The sequence below is a fragment of the Myripristis murdjan genome, chromosome 13, assembly GCF_902150065.1.
Source record: "Myripristis murdjan chromosome 13, fMyrMur1.1, whole genome shotgun sequence".
Taxonomy (NCBI): domain Eukaryota; kingdom Metazoa; phylum Chordata; class Actinopteri; order Holocentriformes; family Holocentridae; genus Myripristis; species Myripristis murdjan.
Genome location: NC_043992.1, coordinates 35,594,238 through 35,604,622, shown reverse-complemented (window position 1 = coordinate 35,604,622; position 10,385 = coordinate 35,594,238). Strand labels below are relative to the sequence as shown.

The window sequence follows — 10,385 nt, the reverse complement described above, 5'->3', positions numbered from 1 at the left end:
GATGTTGTATTGTATCTGCATGCAACTACTCATTTACTCATTATGCTCGCCAGTGAGTGATCCCGGTAAAATTCAGACTTCCATGAAAGAGAGAAAAAAAAATACAAAAAAATCACAACTATCTCGATGTTTTTCTGGAAAAAAAAAAAATATTTATTTGCAGACCACCTTGTGCTTCTGGTCTATGTTACAAATACTTACAGCACATATGCATTTCTGAACAATGACCATTCCCAAAACATCCAAATGGTATATTTATAAGTAATACATATGTATATACATACATACATGTGCATAAAAATGGGCCTTAAATGCATTCAACTCAAATCGTTTAGGTGGAATAAAAGAACCACAGTACATTGATGCAGTGTCAAACTCTAGATTAAGCAAACTGTGCACTAAAAAAAAATAAGGTAAACATGTATGATATCACAGGTTGCATAGAAAGTTTTTTTTTTTTTTTTTTACTCAAAATAAAACTGCAAATAAACTTGACATTTATAAAGTAGTGACTGGGAAGTTAGTGTCTATCTTAAGATACTGCATGAGGTAATCCACAGAGAGAGTCCAGACTTTATGGCAATCCAGCGCCTGGATCTGAAAAAACACTGTTTGTCACATAGCTAGGATTATGAAGCTTCTTCTGATTCCTGTTTCAGTGGAAATGGCATATCTATCTATCCATCTATATCTATATCTATCTATCTATCTATCTATCTATATATAGATAGATAGATAGATATAGATATAGATGGATAGATATATCAATGAGTCAGTCAAACTAAAGTTCTGCATTTTTTGTCAGCACTAAATAAGGATGCATTAAAAATAAATAAATAATCCCGCAACGAATGAATCAGGCCATAATCGTGGCTAAAAAAAAAAAAAAAAAAAAGAAATGAATTCCCTTTAACTGAAATTTGATAAACCTATGATATGGTTTCACAGGATTAAAAAAGAAAATGACACCGCACAGTCAACACCTAGGCCTGTTGTGAGAGGGCCTGTGAATCCCACCTACCTCTAATAAGCTACAGTAGTCAACACTTAGAAACGGAGCGGAGCAGCTGTGTAAATAGCAAAAATAATGGCTGCCGTAAATAGTGGATATGGAACCGCTACTATACTACACTGTACATTGCAGACCAGCTGTCTTTAAAAGTCACCTCAATACTACAGGGTCTATAAATTTCCACTTCTCTTACTTGATTCAGTGCTATGCGTCAATTACAGGATCGTAAAATCAGAACATGTTTCAACAACCGAACGTTAGGGGGACTATTTAACAATAACAATTAGCTGCTGCTGATAAATACTGTTTCTTCTGGGATATAATGTAGAAATACATAGTAAAACTGTCGGAAATACAGTAGATTAGACACACGTGTCACAATTCCATTCAAATCAGCATTTAGACATTTTTTTTTTTTTTTTTACAATTTCACACAATCAGAAAATACAAAAATAAAAGAGCATGCAAAAAAGAGCGACAAAAAAAGTAACCATGAGCACAACAAAACAATGTCAAAAACATTGCTCCTTTGTGGTAACGTCTCACGGATCACACGGGACAATCGTAACGTGTATCCTAAAAACCTTAACAATCCAGTGATTTCTTAGGCACGTACTGAATCTCAGGACAAATCATTATTTAACCTCAAGAACAGACAAGCAAGGTTCTCCCAGTGTAAGCAAACTATGGACAGTGTTTGGACACAGAGAAATAACGACTACTATGGAACGCAAAAAAAAAAAAAAAAAAAAAAAAAAAAAAAACACACACACACACACACAAAAAAAAAAAAAAAATCCTTTTGATATTCTCGACCTTCTCTTGACCTGCTCTGTGAGACACCGACGACCGTACGAGTTTAAGAGGCATCTTCTGTAGCACCTTTGGAAATAATACACATTTTTGGATCGAGTGGCATTGAAAAGCAAAGCGATAAGTGAGTGCTGACAACTTGACAAGTGCCTTGAACAGATACCGATGCAGTCAGTCGCCCCCCCCCCCCCCCCGCCGCCGCTCTGCGTCCAGAAGTCGCGCCGACACTGGAGGTGATGCTGTCTTTCAAGTAGATTTCTGAGTAGAACCAAAGCTCTTGTAGTTTGTGCTGCTTCACACTCCCCTCTTCAGTGTTTACTAGACATGAGGCACTTGCAAAAACAAAAACGGTAACTAAAAATCCCGATTTCCCCCCGTCGGCTCCGCGGCCCGTTAGACCTCTGAGCTGTCAGTGTTGCTGAGGCCCTGCGTCATCATGGGCTCGGTGCTGCTGGAGCCTTTGGGCGCTTCCTTCTTCTTCTTCTTCTCCTGCTTGGACCGGAGCAGCAGCACCACCACGATGACGATGAGGACGGTGAGGAGCAGCCCGACGAAGACGCCGATGATCAACACTACGCCGTCGTCGCCGTCGTCTCTCTGGTTGAGCTCGCGCGGTACGATCCCCTTGGTGGCGATCTCTCTCTCGGGGCTGGTTCTCCGCTGGCTGCTGCGGTCCAGGGCTATGTGCAGGATGTTGGTGCCGCGGTTGTTGTTGACGCCGATCTCCTCCACGATGTCCGGAGCCTCGTTGGCCGACCTTCTGGCGCGAGGCTGACCTTTTGGAGCCGGGCCGGTGTGACGGCTCAGCGAGTGGTACTCCACGCTTCTCTTCCCTATGCCACGGTTGGCGTTATCCCGCGAGCGGACGGTGTAGATGGTGTGGATGTACCATTCCCTCCCTGCAGACACCTGGAGAGAGGCACAGCAGTTTCAGCCATTACCATCTTTATAACCCTCGTATGACCCCTGGACATTTTTGTCCATTTTCAAAATTCAAAACTCCCTCACAGACAATCACCATCCTCACCAGAGTTGATTTTTGGTGAGGGGGTGTCATTCTGGGTGAAATTTCAAAATCTCAACTTTCAGCACAAAAATCCATTTTTTGACCCAGTAATGCATTTTTAACCTATCCATGACCCTTCATGGACAAAAATGTCCATTTTCTAGAAAGTGACCACCAAAAGGTCACAGGGGGGTGATTTTTGGCAAGAGGGGGTAATTTTGGGTTAAATCTGAAAATCCCAACTTTCAGCATGAAAATCCATTATTTGACCCTGTAATGCATTTTTATCACATCCATGACCCTTCGTGGACAAAAATGTCCACCTGTCATTTATCCAATTTTTATTGTTGCTATTTGTACTTATTATCCTCAAAATCTTTGAAGTGACTCATATGGAGTTACACTAAATCATTTTTAACATGGATTTCAAGATTTTAACCCCTTCCAGGCCATTTTGAACATCTGAAAGAGGTGAAAAAGGTGTACCTTAGAAATAAAATCAAAATGAGAGTTCAGCATGAGAAACATAATATATTTGATTTACAACAATAAACACAGCAAATCTTGAACTATAACAGTACAGTAGATAGTACAATATATTAGATTTTAACCCCTTCCAGGCCATTTTGAACACCTCTGGGTGCTGTTTCTATAGAGGGCAAAACCACTAAAAGGGGTGAAAGAGGTGTACCTTAGAAATAAATTGTACTATCTACTGTACTGTTATAGTTCAAGATTTGCTGTGTTTATTGTTGTAAATCAAATATAATATGTTTCTCATGTTGAACTCTCATTTTGATTTTATTTCTAAGGTACACCTTTTTCACCTCTTTCAGATGTTCAAAATGGCCTGGAAGGGGTTAATCTTGAAATCCATGTTAAAAATGATTTAGTGTAACTCCATATGAGTCACTTGAAAGATTTTGAGGATAATAAGTACAAATAGCAACAATAACAAATGAATAAATGACAGGTGGACATTTTTGTCCACGAAGGGTCATGGATGTGATAAAAATGCATTACAGGGTCAAATAATGGATTTTCATGCTGAAAGTTGGGATTTTCAAATTTAACCCAAAATTACCCCCTCTTGCCAAAAATCACCCCCCTGTGACCTTTTGGTGGTCACTTTCTAGAAATGGACATTTTTGTCCACTTGAGGGGTCATGGATGTAACTTTTTTGAAGGGTAACTCAAGGGATAAATGATAGCTGTGGGTGATTTTTCTTTATGGTAAAACACCCAGGAGAGCACCTGCGGCTCTTGCTGAGGCTTACATCACTGTAAGACATAATACTAAAGGAATAAAAAAAAAAAAAAAAAAAACAGCTAGTGGTGATTTAACTGCCAATTTATGCCCATTTGCTGTTTGGTCGTGTATGTTTCTTTTGCCCATGAAAAAAAAAATGGCCAAGTGCAGTCCAAGTGTTTGAGATTTGTTTTCAGCTCTCGCTACATCAGAAATATTGAAACTAAATGTTTTGGAGTCAGTTTCTCAAAGTCAAAGAGCAAGGACATCTTTTTTAGATTCACCGTTTTGAAGTCCACTGTGGGAAAGAAAAAAAAAAATACCAGTTTCTTTTTTTGTGTAAGGCATAAAGCTCTTGCTTTTTCTCGAGTGTAAAAACTCCTGCTCTGCTATCAGTAATTCTTTCGTCCACCCACGTGTGTAACCCACAGCTGAATGCAACAACACATTCATGCACATTCTCTGTGGGCTGTGGGCACATTTTTCGAGGAAATTTTGGAAATCAGTGACTGAGGAGGGCGCAGACAGGCCAGACTGAAGGGCAGCGGGTACATGACAACACTTGATCACAAAACACCTTTCAGTGTACAATGAACATCACAGACTGAGGCTACTCAACAGTCTGAGTGTATCCAAGAGCAGGATCTTTCTTTAAGAGGAGTGTGTGTGTGTGTGTGTGTGTCCTGCACTGTCCTGTGCTTACTGACCTGGAAGAGGGCTGAAGAGTCCATTCTGAAACCGTCTGACCCCGGCTGCCTCACTAAAGCCAGAGCCCTGGGATCGTCCACTGCCAGGACGGCGTTGAAAGCAACATTTCCGAACGACCTGGCCTGGGTCTCCGGCTGGGCCTTATCCTGGGGCGAGAGGTTGAAGTGTGGAGGGTTACTGAGGTTTGGGTGATAGAATGTAAACATGACATTATCTGTGGGGAATTTATACTTACAATAATCTTGAATCTATAGAGAAGGGACGGCGCATCAGCCAGACAGCCAAACTCAAAGCTGTTGGGGTTGTATTTCGGGACATAGCCGTCAGCTCCGGTACACAGAAACACTTTCTCAATATTACAAATAAAGGAGTCACCCAAGTTCTGCACCGGATCAACCATCACTCGCCCGTAGATTATATCCCCTGAATGGAGAAAAAAAGTGTGTTTTAGTCAACGCGGTGCGCACAAAAAACTCATAACATTCCTCTGCACAGATTCACGTGAACGTCCCTGCAGCGGGTTAACTGTAGCCGGCAGAGGCTTGCAGAGGAACTAATGTGCAAGCCCCCGAAATCTCACCAGCACAGGCCCATGCAAACGCTGCATCAAACAAACGCTGATTGATTGAGCCGGGGAAGGATTTCTGTTAGTACGCAGCTGCAACGCTGCAACGCGGCACCAAAACAGTGGAGAAGCGATCCGCGGAGAAACGGAGGAAAAAGCACAGACGGAGCAGCAACTTGATGAGGAGGTTCATCGAGTCAGGGATCATCAGTGAGTAGGTGTGTATTAAACAATTTTAAGACACAATGTGGAGGCAAAGAACCCGAGTAAAGGGCCTTACAACTGTTGAACGCACACCTACTGGTTAATTACCGCGCTTGCACACAGGTCATTTGCCAACAATAAAAAGGGAAAAGGAGCAAACAATACAAAAAAAATTTCCTGTGGTGTATTTTTCCTTCCCGGCTGTTAGTTTATCAAGTTAATAACTCAGCTGTGCTGCCGCTGTTGATGTCGAGGAAGCTTTGACAGCTGTGCTTTTGAACGTTGCTATGGTTACAGGTTGGGCAGCGGATGAATTTAGAATGGTAATTAAAGTCGAACAGAACTGCGCGGGCGACACACACACGCCTGCCGGCCTATCAGCAAAGAGTATTCACCCGGACCATGGTGACATATAATTCTAATATTTGCCCCTCATTGTCAGCATGCTGGCAGATAAACGTGCACGCGTTCACGCACGAGGCCTGCGCACGTTCACAGCTGTGCAGGCGCTCAGCTCAGACCCACACACGAATGAACCTTTGAAGAAGTCCGGTGTAATCCCCCGAAAAACAGATCTATTTTGATTTTCAAGGTCGTGTTTGGTGTAATCAAGTACTTAGAATTGGCGTGTGTTGGGGTAAACACTGTGTTGGCCAAAATTACACCTCACAGCAGCCCCATTTTTCACTCATGACCAAGTTAAGAAACGATGGTGCAATCATTTATTTTAGATGTGTTATTGTATCAGTGCGAATAGCCATAAAAGGGGTTTTTCGCAGTGTGTGAACTGGTGAGAATTGGAGAGAAGCCCACATGGCTGATGCTTACTGATGAATCTGGGAGTCAATCTTTAATAAAACAAAAAAAGAAAAAAAAGAAGGCCAACTTCTGATTTCCAAATACATTCAAGGCCTATATTTCATTTTCTTAAATCAACAAACTTTCAATGTTGATGTGTAATGATTTTCAGCGCTATATTTTATTATTTAAAAAAAAAAATCAAGTATTTTCATGGCCATAAACTTATTATCAAAGCATTTTGAGGCCTACGTTTATTTTCTTAAATCGATAAAATTTGTTAAAATGTGTTACGAGTGTGTTTCATGTCTTTCAGGGCCAGCAGAAGCCCTGTTTTGTGTGTTTTACCCTGTGAGAAGGCGGTGTCGCTCTCCTGCCCGAAGCCCATGGAGCCGTCTGACAGCCACAGCGTCCGCTTGGACAGGAGGATCATCTGCGTGTTCAGACTGAACTCTGCAGCCACTGGGTCGCTCACCTAGAAGCACACACACACAAGAAAATACACACATACAAACGTAAATAGCAAGGATAAAATCATCAAAACCAAGCAAGGTTAATCATATAGTTATATAAGTGTATAGTCATTTATGATGTTTGCCTACATGTCACAACAGTTTACATAGATGTTTATGGCCTTCTGCACAATGCACACATGCACAATAATATATAGCACGTTAAAAACAAAACGTACAAAGTCCTTCTCAAGCAGAACGGGAAAAAAACAGCAAGAAAACAACATAAATGTAGCAAACAATGTATTTCAAAGCAATGTAAATAACGTCAATGAGAAAAGCTATAAAATCAAAGGTATTTTGTATGTAGAAATTACGGTGTATAAAAACACTTAACATAAAAACTAAAACAAATATCCACAAAGTAATGCATAGTATATACAGTACATAAATACATCATTCTTGCTGTATTTTAAAAATAATTTAAAAAAAAAAGGTTGAAACGTGCACATCCAGTCTTCAGGTGCAGGATGTCAAAAATACATCGACTGAAACTGAAAAGACCATAAACAAAACTGTTGTTTATTCTGACTCATGGGCCAATATTTCGATCACACAACCTCTTTGTCAGGTTGTTTGGGAGCAACAGGAAATGCAGTAACTCTCCATACTTTAATCCAAGGCTGCACCACCTACACAGTGTATTTTAATTGATATCAGTATGTCTATATAGAACCGTGTAACTGTTTATATTCTACTTCATGCTTTCACTGGATTTTTATTGCATGTTGTGTCTTCTACTTGAATGTTTACACTTTGTCTTTTCTTCCCTCACTGAATCCAATTACCTTTGCTGCTTCAAATTCCCTCAACTCCCTCAGCAATCAATAAACTTTCATCTTGTCTCATTTTAGAAAAGATAATGTCACCTGCTGGAAGCGGATGTCTAGGTCGAAGGTAACAGGCTCTCGGGGATTGCAGACAGCAGGGATGGTGTACTCCAGGTTAGGAGGGGACGTGCAGGGGACCAGCTTCACCGTGTAAGTCCCAGAGTAGTCACGAACCTGGGAAAGGAAGGAATAAAATATCGTCCAGTGAGAATTAGGTGCACAAAGTGGAAGAGACGTAAACACAAAAAGAAGAAATCGTGTTGTTTCCTCACGGCAAAGTCCGAGACGAAGGTCCACTGCTGGATGGGCTGGTTGTAGGTGGGCTCGCTCCTCACGAGACTGAGGTTAAAGGTCAAACCAGGGTGGTCCGGACACATGACCATGGAGGAGAGGGGCGAGGCTGGGGGGAACATGCATGAATGAAGTCATACGGACCAATAAATTCAGTACATTTAGTCAAAAAAAACACTAACACCACTGACACAATTACTGATAAGCTTATTCAATAATAAATGTTCCTGAAAAACTGATTACAAAGTCCTGATGAATTTGTGCATCATGTGAAAACTACAGAGGAAATAATGTTACAACATATTGAATTAGAAAAAAAAAAAAAAAACACAATGTGCAACATCAAAAACCTTGGACAATGACCATTTCTGGTTTCATTACAAGACAGATTATTATTAGTAGTAGTAGTAGTAGTAGTAGTAGTAGTAGTAGTACTTTTAATTAGACCTTTATCTAACCAGGTGATTCCCACTGAGATTACAAGATTTGTTTTTGAGGGGGCCCAGCTCTCTGTGCACCTATGGATTTTCCATTATTCAACATTTAATAAGGGTCATATGAGGCTGATATATGTGCATCAAAGTATATATCATCCAAATGGAGTCCATCAACTGACAGCATGATGGCGTAAAGCATTGAAAAATTGATGGTGGTTTAATAATCTTAAAACTGAATCCAGTAAAGATGGATCATATTTGCAAAGTAAATGATGTTTACTTCCCGCTTGACAAGTGATAGTAAATGACAAAATGATGACAGTCAGTCTATAAGCCTGATGTATTTGAATTTCCATCATTGTACCTTGTGAGTCCGGAAAAAAAAATGACTAATACAAGATACAAGGAATTGCATTTTAAGCTTCCAGCCTCATTCTTATGCACACACTGTCAAGCTGAATGTTCTTGTGATAGCAATTTAAGCCACAGACTGATGCACCTGCAAATGTGCAACAATATCCACAAATCAATACCAGAATCAATTGCCAAAGCAACCAGACTTTGATGAGATTTCACTGTCTTATGTCTAAGAAGAAGCAGCTGTACTCAGAGGATGGAAGTGACAGTACCTCCACGTGCACAGGATCAAATGCTTTTCTGTCTCACCTTTTCTGTCTTCTTACCTACAATCTACATAAATAATTAACACACTAAAAGGTGAGCGGACCACCTGTTCTCAAGATACTGTGACAAAATCACAACTCCAATTAAACTCCGATTATACATTAAATCACATCAAACTACCTGGGTGTGAAAAGACAAACAGGCCTCTGAATCGAGCCTCGGTGCGGAAGTTGACCACCAGGCGTCCGTGGCCGTTTATGCGCATGCTGGTGGGGTACAGGGCACCTGCAACAACAGTCAGAGATTAAATGTGCCTTATTCTTAAACTCAAACATCACAGCCTTGAGTGATTTCTTCATAAATTTACAATACAGAATTTAACAGACATGACACATTTATTCTGAGATCACTTAAATATGTGATAATTTTTTCAGCGTAACTTCAAATTCTTACCTTGTAATTCTGCCTCTGGTGGGCTACCGATACCATCCCTCCACAAGATGGCAGTGTCGTACACGAATGTGAGCCTCAGCTCTGACTGCAAGTCAAAGTGCTGCCACCCCCCTGCTCCCACAGGAGAGTGGAAAACATAGGACACGTGCAGCGGGACGCGCAGGGTCACATAGGACTGGACCAGATTCAAAACCTGCAGTGAAAAAAAAAACACAGACATCAACAATCTTGTTTACCAGAGTACAAAATAAATTTGTGTGTCAGATTAACTAGCCTTTGTCTTGGCATAGACAGTGTTGTGTAAATACTCTGAAACCCTGATTAAAGTGCACACATACACCACCTGTGGAAAATGAACAAAAGCATAATGACTCACTGCGTACAGCTGATATGACCTGGTTTCAGGGCTGAATAGCGCTTGATTAAGTCCACAGATTTATTTGATTTATTAGGCAACATAAACAGCAGGGAAAATGCACTTTTTCTTGGAACTGTTAGGTATAAGTGTAGCTTAAAGTAGGCTACCTGATGCTGTACAGCTGAAAAGATTACTGCATTCTCTACGCTGTTAATGAGCTCTAACCACGCCTACAGCTACTACTAACCACACCACTAAGTACCAGCACTGACTTGCTTAAATTCCAGCAGTACTTTATCTTTTCGACAAAATCAATTTTAAATGTTGCAATTACAAAAGCTTGATATCCCAGTCATGATACAGTACCTCAGAGGCAAAACAATCTTTTATTCAACCACAACACACAAGCATAATTTAGTTTCACTGAGGCTACTGGAATTACTCAAAGTCCCGGTCACCTTCCCAAAACAGTTGTCCTAAGACAAAGACCTTCTGCGCCTCTGTACCTTCTGCAGGTATCTGCAC

General features: G+C 40.8%; 1 protein-coding gene across 1 annotated transcript in view; it reads right to left on the bottom strand.

The window, feature by feature from the left end:
* Positions 1-129: 129 nt before the first annotated feature.
* frem2b (FRAS1 related extracellular matrix 2b) overlaps positions 130-10,385 on the bottom strand; it is a 70,960-nt gene continuing 60,704 nt past the window's right edge. Inside the window, exons 17-24 of the mRNA XM_030067299.1 lie at positions 9,503-9,695; positions 9,230-9,334; positions 7,970-8,097; positions 7,737-7,871; positions 6,704-6,830; positions 5,024-5,211; positions 4,788-4,934; positions 130-2,734 (exon numbers count right to left, since the gene is read on the bottom strand). Of these exons, the coding sequence (XP_029923159.1) occupies positions 2,219-2,734; positions 4,788-4,934; positions 5,024-5,211; positions 6,704-6,830; positions 7,737-7,871; positions 7,970-8,097; positions 9,230-9,334; positions 9,503-9,695 (1,539 nt within the window). The 3' untranslated portion in view covers positions 130-2,218. The remainder of the gene's footprint in view (positions 2,735-4,787; positions 4,935-5,023; positions 5,212-6,703; positions 6,831-7,736; positions 7,872-7,969; positions 8,098-9,229; positions 9,335-9,502; positions 9,696-10,385) is intronic.